Source organism: Salvelinus alpinus, chromosome 29, assembly GCF_045679555.1.
Source record: "Salvelinus alpinus chromosome 29, SLU_Salpinus.1, whole genome shotgun sequence".
Lineage (NCBI taxonomy): Eukaryota > Metazoa > Chordata > Actinopteri > Salmoniformes > Salmonidae > Salvelinus > Salvelinus alpinus.
This window is the reverse complement of record NC_092114.1, coordinates 43,527,823-43,543,498: the sequence shown is the minus strand read 5'-3', so window position 1 is coordinate 43,543,498 and position 15,676 is coordinate 43,527,823. Positions and strand designations below refer to the sequence as shown.

The 15,676-nt window shown below is 40.2% G+C and overlaps 1 protein-coding gene across 1 annotated transcript; it reads left to right on the top strand.

Annotated features, from left to right (window-relative positions):
• Positions 1-2,847: 2,847 nt before the first annotated feature.
• Positions 2,848-15,572, top strand: LOC139558793 (lysosomal thioesterase PPT2-A-like). Its single transcript, XM_071374225.1, has 8 exons — positions 2,848-3,362; positions 11,572-11,725; positions 12,591-12,686; positions 12,822-12,929; positions 13,067-13,150; positions 13,400-13,484; positions 14,113-14,167; positions 14,284-15,572. The coding sequence occupies exons 1-8, from the start codon at positions 3,186-3,188 to the stop codon at positions 14,425-14,427; spliced, it is 903 nt and encodes a 300-aa protein (XP_071230326.1). The 5' UTR covers positions 2,848-3,185; the 3' UTR covers positions 14,428-15,572.
• Positions 15,573-15,676: the final 104 nt, after the last annotated feature.

Genomic DNA, 15,676 nt, shown 5'->3' with positions numbered 1-15,676 from the left:
AAAATATAAACTCAATATGTAAAGTGTTGGTCCCATGAGCTGAAATGAAAGATCCCAGAAATTTTCCATATGCACAAAAAGCTTATTTCGCTCAAATTTTGTGCACAGATTTAATTACATTGCTATTTGTGAGCATTTCTCCTTTGCCAAGATAATCCATCCACCTGACAGGTGTGGCATATCAAGAAGCTGATTAAAAAGCATGATCATTACACAGGTACACCTTGTGCTGGGAACAATAAAAGGCCACTAATGTGTGCAGTTTTGTCACACAACACAATGCCACAGATGTCTCAAGTTTTGAGGGAACGTGCAATTGGTATGCTGACTGCAGGACTGTCCACAAGAGCTGTTGCCAGAGAATTTTATGTTCTCTACCATAAACTGCCTCAAATGTTGTTTTAAAGAATTGGGCAGTAAGTCCAACTGGCCTCACAACCGCAAACCACGCGTAACCTCGCCAGCCCAGGACCTCCACATCTGGCTTCTTCACTTGCAGGATCATCTAAGACCAGCCACCCGGACTGCTGATGAAACTCAAGTATTTCTGTCTAATAAAGCCCTTTTGTGGGGAAAAACTCCTGATTGGCAGGTCTTGGTTCCCCAGTGGATGCCATGGCTGCATCCCTTCCCAGTCATTAGGGCCTAATGAATTAATCCAATTGTCTGATTTCCTTATGTGAACTGTAACTCAGTAAAATCATTGTTGCATGATCCATTTATATTTTTGTTCAGTATATATTCTTTGTTAATGTCAGTATTGCCTTGTATGTGAATTCATTCATTTTGCAAAGTAATTAAATACACTTGTATTTAGAATTCCTTTCTCAGACATTTCTTGATTGCCGATTACTGTAACTCAACTATAGTGTTCTTGCATATTGCTATTTATCTTCTGGAGTCAGTTCATTTAGTGGGCTATTTTGCTTAGTCGTACTACGAGTCGCATGTGGGTTAAATACAATATACATACCAGTACCAGTCAAAAGTTTGGACTCGTTCAAGGGTTTTTTCTTTATTTTTACAATTTCTACATTGTAGAATAATAGTGAAGACATCAACTATGAAATAACACGTATGGAATCATGTAACCAAAACAGTGTTCAACAAATCAAAATATATTTTAGATTCTTCAAAGTAGCATCCCTTTGCCTTAATGACAGCTTTGCACACGCTTGGCATTCTCTCAACCAGCTTCATGAGGAATGCTTTTCCAACAGTCTTGAAGGAGTTCCCACATATGCTGAGCACTTGTTGGGTGCTTTTCCTTCACTTTGTGGTTCAACTCATCCCAAATCATCTCAATTGAGTTGAGGTCAGGTGATTGTGGAGGCCAGGTCATCTGATGCAACACCCCCTCACTCTCCTTCTTGGTCAAATAGCCCTTAGATAGCCTGGAGGTGTGTTCGGTCATTGTCCTGTTAAAAAAATAAATAAAATGATAGTCCCACTAAGCGCAAACCAGATGGGATGGCATTTTGCTGCAGAATGCTGTGGTAGCCATGCTGGTTAAGTGTGCCTTGAATTCTAAATAAATCCCCAACAGTGTCAGCAGCAAAGCACCCCCACAACATCACACCTCCTCCATGCTTCACGGTGAGAACCACACATGTGGAGATCATCCGTTCACCTGCTCTGCGTCTCATAAAGACACGGCAGTTGGAGCCAATAATATCAAATTTGGACTCATCAGACCAAAGGACAGATTTCCACCGGTCTACTGTCTATTGCTCGTGTTTCTTGGCCCAAGCAAGTCTCTTCTGATTGGTGTCCTTTTGTAGTGGTTTCCCATGGTGTAAAGTACTTAAGTAAAAAATACTTTTAATACTACTTAAGTAGTTTTTTGGGGTATCTGTACTTTACTATTTATATTTTTGACTACTTTTACTCCACTACATTCCTAAAGAAAATCATGTATTTTTTACTCCTTACATTTTCCCTGACACCCAAAAGTACTCGTTTACATTTGGAATGCTTAGCAGGACAGGAAAATTGTCTAATTCACACACTTATCAAGAGAACATCCCTGGTCATCCCTACTGCCTCTGATCTGCAGACTCACTAAACACAAATGCTTCGTTTGTAAATTATGTCTGAGTGTTGAACTGTGACCCTGACTATCCGTAAATTAAAAAAACAAGAAAATTGTGTTGTCTGGTTTGCTTAATATAAGACATTTTAAATGATTTATACTTTTACTTTTGAATCTTAAGTACGTTTAAAACCAAATACTTTTAGACTTTTACTCAAGTAGTATTTTACTGGGTGACTTTTACTTGAGTAATTTTCTTTTAAGGTATCTTTACTTTTACTCAAGTATGAAAATTGGGTTATTTTTCCACCACTGGTGGTTTCTTTGCAGCAATTCGACCAGGAAAGAGTACAAATAAAGAAAAATCCTTGAATAAGTAGGTGTGTCCAAACTGGTACTGTATATGATAATTATATGATAATTATTACCCCACTTCAGTAATGCCCATTTTAAATGGAAATACTGTGTGAAGATGTAATTTTGTGCGTGAGCAAAATAGTAACTGAGCGACACATTCAATAGTTGTATTTTGGTATGATGACCAGGCCTTGGCTACACTCGGGAACAATTCAGCAGATCTTGACTTGAATTATCATTTGAGTATGTACTGTCTGTGAGCTACAAACTTGTTTACAATAAATGTACTATATGTTGCCGTCCTAATTGTGTTATTTTTGGGAAAGGTGCATGCGGCATATTTCTGTGTAGGTGGTATTTTTCTGTCTAGGATAGTTGGGTCCACGGTTGGGGCAGGCGGCTCCTTTGAGAAGCTATCGAAACCGGAAATGACTTAATGCGCGGTGTCGGGTTTTGATCAAGAACCGGAACAAACAAACCCCCAAGCAAATATTAAGTGGGGTTGTGTCTAAACACCTGTTATATGATGCAGAGGGTATATGCAGAGATTTCGCAAGGGTGTTAATTTAATTTAAAACACGATTCATGAAAGGGAACGAGAGTAAAGAGTAGCACATGAGATGGCAATTTTATGTAGGACCTATTTATTAGCTAAATTGTCTAAAGAAACAGGAATTCCCCTAAACCAAGCAAGAAGATTTTAACCTTAGTACAGTGTTGGGCAGATTGTGTACAGTGTACGATATTTTAGTATTCGTTGGTTTTTACCGCGATTTAATGTTTTGTTAAAATAACTATGAAAGGGCCCTCTGCCGTCTCTTGTCGGAGGAAGAGAGGGGTGACAAGGCTGTTGTGGACACTGTTTGGTGCCTGCCTTGTTGCTACAGTCATCGGGTACAAACCAGTGGTCATAGTCCATGGTTTGTTCGACAGCTCCGGGGTATTTGTAGAGTTGCTTCGCTTCATCAATCAGGTGAGTGCATGAAAATATACCAACACAGGCTACAAATATAAATAAAAAAAGATTGGATATGGGTGATAATAAACGCCTGTTAGGCTATGTAACAACGGAACAGATATGGCAGGCTGGATTATATAGACTGTAACATGTCTAAGACCCATATCAGTGTCTTAAACTATAACTTGTTTGTATTAGGGTTTCCATTGTGCTGCTGTAACCTGGGCCCGCGCTTAAGTGTACTCATCAAACATGGCTGTGGTCTGCTTGAATAGCACGAGACCATGGTTTTTTTTACAGTAATTTCGGTCGCTACAATGTTTCCAATCTCGATAGGACTGTTACATAAGTGTCACATTGGTATTCTATGAAGGCGGTGTTATAATGAAATCAACGTTTGTCGCCACCAGACATATCAGCTGAGCTCTTCATGAATACTGCTGAAATAGGCTGTTGATTGTTGCCAGATTCTTGACATAATGTTGTCTTTGTTACCCTTTGCCTGGGTGTATGCACAAGAAAACAGCCATAAGGAACATAGCCGTGAGCAACAATAAACGGGGTTCACAGGATGACAGAAAGGACCAGATTAGCTGGATAAAGCAAGTACTATCCTGTAGGATCTATCTTCCTTTTATATGCAAGCAGTGAAAGCATTACCACGTTTCTCTCAATACCACAAGGATGAAATTAGGTTTAGTCTAGTGCTGTTTCAATGCAGCAGGTAATCATTATTATTTATTTAACCTTTATTTAGCTAGGCAAGTCAGTTAAGAACAAATCCTTATTTACAATGACGGCCTATCAAATTGCAAAATGCCTCCTGCTGGGGCTGGGATCAAAGATTAAAAATATATATATATTAGGACGAAATGCACATCACGGCAAGAGAGACAACACTACATAAAGAGAGACCTAAGACGACAACATGCATGACAAGACAACATGGTAGCAGCACAACATGGTACAAACATTATTGGGCACAAGCAACTGCACAAAGGGCAAGGAGGTAGAGACAACAATACATCACGCAAAGCAGCCACAACTGTCAGTAAGAGTGTCCATGATTGAGGCTTTGAATGACGAGATTGAGATAACTGTCCAGTTTGAGTGTTTGTTGCAGCTCGTTCCAGTCGCTAGCTGCAGCGAACTGAAAAGACAAGCGACCCTGGCATGTGTGTGTGCTTTGGGGACCTTTAATAGATTGTGACTGGCAGAACGGGTGTTGTATGTGGAGGATGAGGGCAGCAGTAGATATCTCAGATAGGGGGAAGTGAGGCCTAAGAGGGTTTTATAAATAAGCATCAACCGTCATCAGTCTTGTGACGGTTATACAGAGATGACCAGTTTACAGAGGAGTATAGAGTGCAGTGATGTCCTATAAGGAGCATTGGTGGCAAATCTGATGGCCGAATGGTAAAGAACATCTAGCCGCTCGAGAGCACCCTTACCTGACGATCTATAAATTACGTCTCTGTAATTTAGCATGGGTAGGATGGTCATCTGAATCAGGGTTAGTTTGGCAGCTGGGGTGAAAGAGGAGCGATTACGATAGAGGGAACCAAGTCTATATTTAATTTTAGCCTGCAGCCTTGATATGTGCTGAGAGAAGGACAGTGTACCGTCTAGCCATACTCCCAAGTACTTGTATGAGGTGACTACCTCAAGCTCTAAACTCTGAGGTAGTAATCACACCTGTGGGGAAGAGGGGCATTCTTCATACCAAACCACATGACCTTTGTTTTGGAGGTGTTCAGAACAAAGTTACGGGTAGAGAAAGCTTGTTGGACACAAAGAAAGCTTTGTTGTAGAGCTTTTAACATAAAATCTGGGGAGGGGCCAGCTGAGTATAAGACTGTGTCATCTGCATATAAATGGATGAGAGCTTCCTACTGCCTGAGCTATGTTGATGTAAATTGAGAAGAGCGTGGTGCCTAGGATTGAGCCTTGGGGTACTCCCTTGGTGACAGGCAGTGGCTGAGAGAGCAGATTTTCTGACTTTATACTAGAGATCGACCGATTATGATTTTTCAACGCTGATACCGATTATTGGAGGACCAAAAATATCCGATACCGATTAATCGGCCGATTATTATTTTATTTTTTATATATATATATATATATATATATTTTAATAATGACAATTACAACAATACTGAATGAACACTTATTTTAACTTAATATAATACATCAATAAAATCAATTTAGCCTCAAATAAATAATGAAACATGTTCAATTTGGTTTAAATAATGCAAAAACAAAGTGTTGGAGAAGAAAGTAAAAGTGCAATATGTGCCATGTAAGAAAGCTAACATTTAAGTTCCTTGCTCAGAACATGAGAACATATGAAAGCTGGTGGTTCCTTTTAACATGAGTCTTCAATATTCCCAGTTAAGAAGTTTTAGGTTGTAGTTATTATAGGAATTATAGGACTATTTCTCTTTATACGATTTGTATTTCATATACCTTTGACTATTGGATGTTCTTATAGGCACTTTAGTATTGCCAGTGTAACAGTATAGCTTCCGTCCCTCCCCTCACTCCTACCTGGGCTCGAACCAGGAACACATCGACAAAAGCCACCCTCGAAGCAGCGTTACCCATGCAGAGCAAGGGGAACAACTACTCCAAGTCTCAGAGCCAGTGACGTTTGAAACGCTATTTGCGTGCACCCCGCTAACTAGCTAGCCATTTCACATCGGTTACACCAGCCTAAACTCGGGAGTTGATAGGCTTGAAGTCATAAACAGTGAAGCTTGAAGCATTGCAAAGAGCTGCTGGCAAAATGCACGAAAGTGCTGTTTGAATGAATGCTTACGAGCCTACTGCTGCCTACCACCGCTCAGTCGGACTGCTCTATTAAATCATAGACTTAATTATAACATAATAACACACAGAAATACGAGCCTTAGGTCATTAATATGGTTGAATCCGCAAACTATAATCTGGAAAACAAAACATTTATTCTTTCAGTGAAATACGGAACCGTTCCGTATTTTATCTAACGGGTGGCATCCCTAAGTCTAAATATTCCTGTTACATTTCACAACCTTCAATGTTATGTCATAATTATGTACAATTCTGGCAAATTAGTTCGCAACGAGCCAGGCGGCCCAAACTGTTGCATATACCCTGACTCTGCGTGCACTGAACGCAAGAGAAGTGACACAATTTCACCTGGTTAATATTGCCTACTAACCTGGATTTCTTTTAGCTAAATATGCAGGTTTAAAAATGTATACTTCTGTGTATTGATTTTAAGAAAGGCATTGATGTTTATGGTTAGGTACAGTCGTGTAACGATTGTGCTTTTTTTCGCAAATGCGCTTTTGTTGAATCATCCCCCGTTTGGCGAAGTTGGCTGTCTTTGTTAGGAAGAAATAGTCTTCACACAGTTCGCAACGAGCCAGGCAGCCCAAACTGCTGCATATACCCTGACTCTGTTGCAAGAGAAGTGACACAATTTTCCTAGTTAAAAGAAATTCATGTTAGCAGGCAATATTAACTAAATATGCAGGTTTAAAAATATATACTTGTGTATTGATTTTAAGAAAGGCATTGATGTTTATGGTTAGGTACACGTTGGCGCAACGACAGTCCTGTTTCGCGAATGCGCACCGCATCGATTATATGCAACGCAGGACACGCTAGATAAACTAGTAATATCATCAACCATGTGTAGTTAACTAGTGATTATGATTGATTGTTTTTTATAAGATAAGTTTAATGCTAGCTAGCAACTTACCTTGGCTTCTTACTGCATTCGCGTAACAGGGAGGCTCCTCGTGGAGTGCAATGTAAAGCAGGTGATTAGAGCGCTGGACTAGTTAACCGTAAGGTTGCAAGATTGAATCCCCGAGCTGACAAGGTAAAAATCTGTCGTTCTGCCCCTGAACAAGTCAGTTAACCCACCGTTCCTAGGCCGTCAATGAAAATAAGAATATGTTCTTAACTGACTTGCCTAGTTAAATAAAGGTGTAAAAAAAAATTTGCGATTGTTATGAAAACTTGAAATCGGCCCTAATTATTCGGCCATTCCGATTTAATCGGTCGAACCTCTACTTTATACACTGCACTCTTTGAGAGAGGCAGTTAGCAAACCAGGCTAAAGACCCCTCCGAAACACCAATACTCATTAGCCGGCCCACAAGAATGGAATGCTCTACCGTATCAAAAGCTTTGGCCAAGTCAATAAAAATAGCAGCACAATATTTCTTAGAATCAAGGGCAATGGTGACATCATTGAGGACCTTTAAGGTTGCAGTGACACATCCATAACCTAAGCGGAAACCAGATTGCATATCCCTATGGGGCTTGTTGGTCACAATGTACATGGGACAGCATGTTATCATTCCAATAGCTCCAAATTTCAATGACTTAACCTCAAACCAACTATAAATTGTAGAAATGAATTTACAAATATTGAAAGCATTTAATGAGAATCTAAAAGGTGTGCAATATGAAAATATTGTCTCATTTACATTGTGTAATTTATTGGCGGTCCCTAACTAGCCCCGGTCACACACCAGCTGGCTGAAGCTAATTGGCAAAATATTTTGGCTAACTTCCCACTTGCGAACACATGACTCCCACATCAAACCACACACCAAAACCAATTTATTTAAATTCAGTCCCGGGCGCTTTTATTAAACCCATAACTAGCCAGCTAATATTGTTGCACTTGCTAAGTCTAGGGGTCTTAGGCATAGGTAATTGGTCTGTAACCTGTAACCTACAAAAAGACATGCCCAAACTAAAGACTCAAAAACAAACAAACCGCCTCATGCCACCAAACAAAACCTGCAGCCTAGCGGCTTGCAAGCTGGGACACAATCACCTTAATTGGCAGCACCTGATTTATTAACCAGGCTCAACATCTGGACAAGGTTTCTGCTTCCCCTTGGGGGAATGGAGTTCGGCAGTCTAACCTGGAGTCCTAACACTACCCCCCCCCCCCCCCCCCCCCCATCCCCCAATATCATAAGTCCTCCCCAACAAGAAAAAAAAAAATCAAAAATCTGTCACCAATATCTATTTTTGTAACTTTTATACCTTATATTTCTTTTCCATAAAACTTCCTTAACTAAAGAGACCAATAAGTACAGTATAAACACTAGAGCTGCAGTTACACAACCTGACTACAGAAACCCTAAACTCTGAGAAAGCCATTTTCAAAACCAGAAACCAGTCAAAAAAACTAAATCATAACATGATTTGCTCTGCACTCAGATTTTTTTCCTTCCAAAAGTTGCCCCGCAAAACCCAGAAAGCGTCTTCCAGCGGATCCTCACAAACCTCACAATATGACTGTGAGGTATCCCCTCCCTCTCATAGCTGAGAAACATGTCAGCTAAATCAACACCTGACACCAACACACCCTCAAGGTTAGCCTATGGCTGCGCATTTCATGGAGGCTCGTCACGACAGTAGCTCTTTGAGACACATTAGCATCGAACATGTTAAGACTCCTAGGAAGGGGGGAGATACTGATCATCTATTGACAAGAGAATTGTATTGGAATTACGATTTTGTGTACCATGTCTCCTAGAGGTCTGAACCAAGAGTTTGATATCAGACCATTTCTTACCTGAATATGTTACTTTGATTGGTCTTTGCTTCCAGGTTACTCGCTTGGTCATTTTGTAAATGTATATTATTTTCTGGAATCATTGCATGTACCCATCTTATTATTATTATTAGAGATTTACAAATGTTTTTTGCACCCATGCTGCGTCATGTCCGCAATGGTCATGTGAGGTGTAATGTGTATATTTTGGGATGTGAACACATGCGCGTTTGGCCTGACAAAGATCCATTTCTGATGGAAACGTTGTCCATAAAGCGGTGAATTGGGAGCTTTAACAGTGTGCGGGCCCTTCTTGTTCTGTACCACCCTGCTGAGGAACCACAACCACCTCTACTGTGGCAAAGAACGTGTCCGCTAAAGTAACAAAAGACTCTGACGAACTCTGACTTCAACAGATCACTTAGGGGAACCAACTCATTTCTCAGACCACAAAATAGAACCTAGTGGCACAGTGTCACTCAACCCAGCAAAGGACATCTCCCCATACTTGACTCAACCTCATCATGCAGAAGGCACATCACATCACATACAGTGCCTTCAGAAAGTATTCATACCCCTTGACTTATTCCACATTTTGTTCCAGCCTAAAAAAAAAGAAAAAATAGCTTTTTTGGGGGGGGGGGGGGGTTTAAAGAGCGATTGCCCCTATAAAGCAACTTCTCGTTTAAAAAATGGCCTATGTGGCATGGATATGAATCAAACATTTATTCTAGTGTCAAAATGTATTACAAAGTGTAGATAGGATCATTTGTAATAAAGTCAGTCTCGTCCAAAACAGAGATTTGCAAGATTATAGTAAAAAATGGAATGTAGCATTTTTCCATGGGTTGGGTTTATTTGAATCCTGCTGGCAGCACCCAAGTAATCATCAAGTAGGAGTGCAGCTGAAAGCTACCCGATCATAATGTCCATGGTCAATTTGGTTTGAGATTCGATATCCCTATGGGATTAGTTAGGGACTGTCAGTAAATTACACAATGTACCTGGGACAATATTTTTAAAGGCTAAAAAGGTTAATGACTTAAACCTCAAACCAACTTTTTAAATTGTAGAAATTCATATGCAAATATTCAAAGCAGTTAATGAGACAACTAAAAGATGGGCAACATGAAAATATCCCTTAAAAAAAAAAAAAGTGGTGTAATTTATTGACAGTCCCTAACTATCCCCAGCACTAGGCAGAGGTGGGTACTTTGGAAATCTGTACTCAAGAAAGTAGCCATCTTAAGAAACTACTCCAGTAAGAATAAAATAGTATCTGTTCAGGAAACTTATTAACTACTAGTTACAAATAAGTTTGGTAATTTTTTTTACACCTTATGGCACCTCATCAACTAGATTCAGCCGTGGGCCGGAACAAAATGGGCGCGTTTGACATTGCTGCCGACTTTAAAGGCGAGACTGACTAATCTACAAATCATCTTCCATAATAAATAACTACTCAATATTATTTGTAGATCACCATCGGTCACAATTTACCCATGATACATCATGGTTTTGATGCACTGGAACACGGCCAATTAAAAATATGTAGACTTCAAATTTACTGCAAGAGGCCCAAGCCGATATAATATTTGACAAAAACATAATTTCTCATTTCGTATACATTTGTATACGATCACATATCTCTCTTATGGGTGGGAATACCTTGGAACAGATTTCCAAAATGTAAATCATGAAGAGCTGATTTGCTGGTGTTTTTAGTCTTATATCCAACAATTCATTCAATTCAGAAAACTTGGAGTGGAGTGACAAATAAAATCACCCGTGGGAAAATTCGTCCTACAGGCCGCCAGTTGGTGAACCCTGCCTTATAGTAAATTGTGACAAACAAAAATTACTTGATTGGACATTGTATTATTTAAGCCTGCCAGCAGCACCATCATGCAGATGTCCTCCAGCACAGGTAGTCTCCAATGAAGACTGACATCAAACAAAGTCCGTAGGCTGAACAGTTTCAATTATGGTCTTATTCAAAGTCAACTTAAGCTGCAATATGCAGAAAACGCTCTGCCATTTCCTGGTTGCTAAAATTCTAATAGTTTGCCTAATTTCAGTTTGTGACAAAACAAACATGTGTAGAGAATCATTGTTCACAGCAATTTAGATGGTAGTCTTTTCCATAACTAAAGTTATTTTTTATTTTCAGCTGTTTAAAGCTGGTGTACAAAACTGAAAGTAAAAGACTTTAATTAAACTTAAGAACGGGAAGCATAGAAACAGCGCACATAGAACATATCTACCACTTAGACTTGCTTTCAATGAGAATTACATATCTATAACTGAATTTGGTCAGGTCGTCCAAAAAGTTACACATTTCAGCTTTAAGTCTACCTACCCATGGTTTGATTTTTTTTTAAACTTGCAGGACATGACATATCATATGAGAACCGTTTAAGGAACCACTTTCAAAACTACTGGCTGAGTTAAGTTTTTGCATAAGAAATGCTGATATCAGTTGAGACATTTTACATCATGTATTGACTAATTTGGCATCTTCTCTGACAATCCTAGCTTTATAGCCTTCCAAATAAACCTATCTTTGTTGTAGTCATTGATCCTATTAAAATGAGGATTCGTATATTCTAATTCTATGCTTATAGTGCTCTAATCTGTCCCATCCTCTTCTTCTGACAGTCTCACCCAGGAACCAATGTGTCAGTCATCGACCTGTTTGACCGCAGCTCCAGCTTACAGCCACTATGGAAACAAGTGGAGGGCTTCAAGGAAGCCATCTATCCCATCATGCAAAACGCTGCAGATGGGGTCCACTTCATCTGCTACTCTCAAGGTATGTGTGTGCGACTGTGTTTTGCTGAATCTTTTTTAATACAGCTTTATATTCAATCAAATGTATTTATATAGCCCTTCTTACATCAGCTGATGTCACAAAGTGCTGTACAGAAACCCAGCCTAAAACCCCAAACAGCAAGCAAGGCAGGTGTAGAAGCACGGTGGCTAGAAAAAACTCCCTAGAAAGACCAGAACCTAGATAGAAACCTAGAGAGGACCCAGGCTATGAGGGGTGGCCAGTCCTCTTCTGGCTGTGCCGGGTGAAGATTATAACAGAACATGGCCACGATGTTCAAATGTTCATAAATGACCAGCAGGGTCAAATAATAATAATCAGTGGTTGTCGAGGGTGCAACAGGTCAGCACCTCAGGAGTAAATGTCAGTTGGCTTTTCATAGCCGATCATTCAGAGTATCTCTACCGCTCCTGCTGTTTCTAGAGAGTTGAAAACAGCAGGTCTGGGACAGGTAGCACGTCCAGTGAACAGGTCAGGGTTCCATATCCGCAGGCAGAACAGTTGAAACTGGAGCAGCAGCACAGTCAGGTGGACTGGGGACAGCAAGGAGTCATGGTCCTACGGCTCAGGTCCTCCGAGAGAGAGAGAGAATTAGAGAGAGCATACTTAAATTCACACAGGACACCGGATAAGACAGGAGAAATACTCCAGATATAACAGACTGACCCTAGCCCCCTGACACACAAACTACTGCAGCAAAAATACTGGAGGCTGAGAGGAGGGGTCGGGAGACACTGTGGCCCCATCCGACAATACCCCCGGACAGGGCCAAACGGGCAGGATATAACCCCACCCACTTTGCCAAAGCACAGCCTCCACACCACTATTCACCCTTGTTCTGTTACAGGTGGCCTGATTTGCAGAGGGATCCTGTCCACACTCCCTAATCACAATGTCCACTCCTTCATCTCTTTGTCCTCGCCTCAGGCTGGACAGTATGGAGGTGTGAGTTCGTTATAAACCATCAACTTGGTCATTGTGCTCAACAGCCAACGTGATTGTTTGAAACATGATACATTGAAGTTCTGTGCTAGTATGTGCTGAGGCCTGAATTAAACTAACTTGTGTTTCTGTTCAGACACAGACTACCTAAAGTACCTCTTCCCCCAGTTCATGAAGTCCAACCTGTTTCATTTCTGCTACACTGGAGTGGGCCAGAGGATATCCATCTGCAACTACTGGAAAGGCGAGTGTGTTTTCGGACAAAATGTACCTTGACTCAACCTTGCCTTGTAGGGTTCCCAAGGAGTCACTGTAGATATATTGAGGATCTTTGGTCCTAGTGAAAAGTTGTTTGACTAAACTGTTTGTTCTCTCTTGCAGACCCCCATCACACGGACATGTATGTGAACGGCAGTGATTATCTGGCTTTATTGAACAGTGAGAGGCCAAATCCCAATTCAACAGGTCAGCAACGCTGCTAATGTGAATCTGGTCGGTCCCCTTTGCTGTGGGCTTTATATTCTAACACTTCTCTGAAATAGTGGATGTCTGTCTACTCTATTGCTGCTGAGTCGACGTTGTCATTGGTTGTATTACTCTGCATTTTATAGGAACCTTTTGGTCATTGTACAGTATTGTTATGTGCATTTTGTTATCATGTCAGCAATTACAATTATATTATATAGTTAGAATATCATATCCTTTCTCATTCAGTGTGGAAGAAGAACTTCCTGCGTATCAAGAAGCTGGTCTTAATTGGGGGGCCAGACGATGGAGTCATCACACCCTGGCAATCCAGGTGACTAGTTCATCCTTCCTCTTTCCTAGAGTATACAAAACGTTAAAAACACCTGCTCTTTCCATGACATGGGCTGACCAGGTGAATCCAGGTGAAAGCTATGATCCCTTATCGATGTCACTTGTTAAGTCCACGTGTAGATGAAGAGACGGGTTAAAGAAGGATTTTTAAGCTTTGAGACATGGATTGTGTATGTGTGCCATTCAGAGGGTGAATGGGCAAGACAAAAGATTTAAGTGTCTTTGAACGGGGTATGGTAGTAGGTGCTGCTGGCTTTTTCACGCTCGACGGTTTCCAGTGTGTATCAAGAATGGTTCACCAGCCAAAGGACATCCAGCAAACTTCACACAACTGTAGGGAAGCATTGGAGTCAACATGGTCCAGCATCCCTGTGGAACGCTTGCGACCCCTTGTGTGTTAGGTGTTCCTAATGTTTGGTATACTCTGTATATTCTGGTAAAGCATTGTTTCCATTCTATCTGCTTGATACTGTATTTTTTTATCTTAAATTGTCTCTAAGAAAAATATTCTCTCCACTTTAATGTATGAGGCATTGTGTTCCAAGAGAGATCTCTCTTCATTCAATATCATCCACATCTTTTTTTTCTTTTTCTTTTTCACTCTTTAGTCAGTTTGGATTTTACAATGACAACGAGACTGTCGTTGAGATAAAGGACCAGGATGTAAGTATTATTTTAGACCATGGTTTTGCATAATTATGACAAGATTCCACCTTGATGCTAGATATATCAAGATGCTATATGTTATCTTCTTATAATGATTCTCCTCCCTTTCCTAGCTATATTTGAGAGATGTGTTTGGCCTGAAGACCCTAAACGCTCGTGGGGACCTGTTCCTGTGCTCAATGGCTGGAGTAGAGCACGTCAAGTGGCACTCCAACGACACGGTGTTCAACACCTGCATTGAGAAGTGGCTCGTTTAGCGCCGACTACTCCACCAAACGGCATTACAAGAACAGTCATATTTCATACAATCTTTACAGTGAAACACACACAGTTTTACCGCTGCAGTGTGATTCACACAGTGGAAATATGCGTTTAACTCTGTCTGCACTACATTGAACTACTACTTATGTTCTTACGTTTGTGAGAAACGTCATTACACATCATTACACTTCAAACCCACATGTACATATTGTTACATGTGTATCCATGTCTGTGTTTTACCTACACATACCTAAGAAAGTACCACACAACAGTGCCTGACTGAGTGACGTTCATTTTCAGACCCACTGCCCAGTTCATCTCTTTACTAGAGTGATATTTACCATTGGTTTTAGCTGGTAACAAATGTCTTTGTCTTTTTAACCTATAAAGTAAGCCCTTATGGTGGTCGTTGCTGTTGCTAAGCTACCCGGCAGACCGCTGCAGTAGAAATCATGCCTTATGTTTTTAGAATGTTAGCCATGTGTCTCAGTGTTCCATTTTATATGTCTCCAAACCGAAGTGTTATGACACACTGCCTACAGTGAAGGTGCTAAAAAGGTGGAGTGGAAGAAAAAAAGGGAAGAGATACTGGAGACAAGAAATTATTAGAAAGGAAAGAGGGTTTAGGAATGGATGGAAAGGGAGAAGAGGAAAGAGTGTTATTTACCTGTCTTGAACATAATGTATGTGACATACCTGTACCTCTCGTTGCATTTAGATATCTCAGGTTTGATCCGAAGCCTATGTCCGTTTTTTGTCAAAGGGAATGGTTTATTTTTAACTCAACTGTTTGTTATACTGTTATGGGTGTTTTCTTGTGGTTGTATGAAGAAGGGGATTGCCTCTGGGACTATAGTGAAAGTACTCTAAGTTACATTGTGAAGTAAGATTGAAAGCATTGCACAAAGATTAAAAATGTAACTAGAAATGAGACTGTCAGGTATGAGGGATTGCTATAGCTTGTAAAATATTTGTAAAATTGTTGACATTGCAGTATTATGTGCGTCTTCTTGGTTTATGTTCTGCTTCTAAGGGAATTTATATTTTTCTCCACTAACAGGAGTAAAGGTTTAGTGGACTAATTTGGTGGGGGGGATACATCCCATGGCTATGGATGAAAATTAAAGATTTTTTTTCAATATCTTTATTCAAAATGACTTTTTAAATACAAAAATATGAACGCAACAATATTGAACAAAAATATAAACGCAACAATTTGACTGAGTTCCAGTTCACATAAGGAAA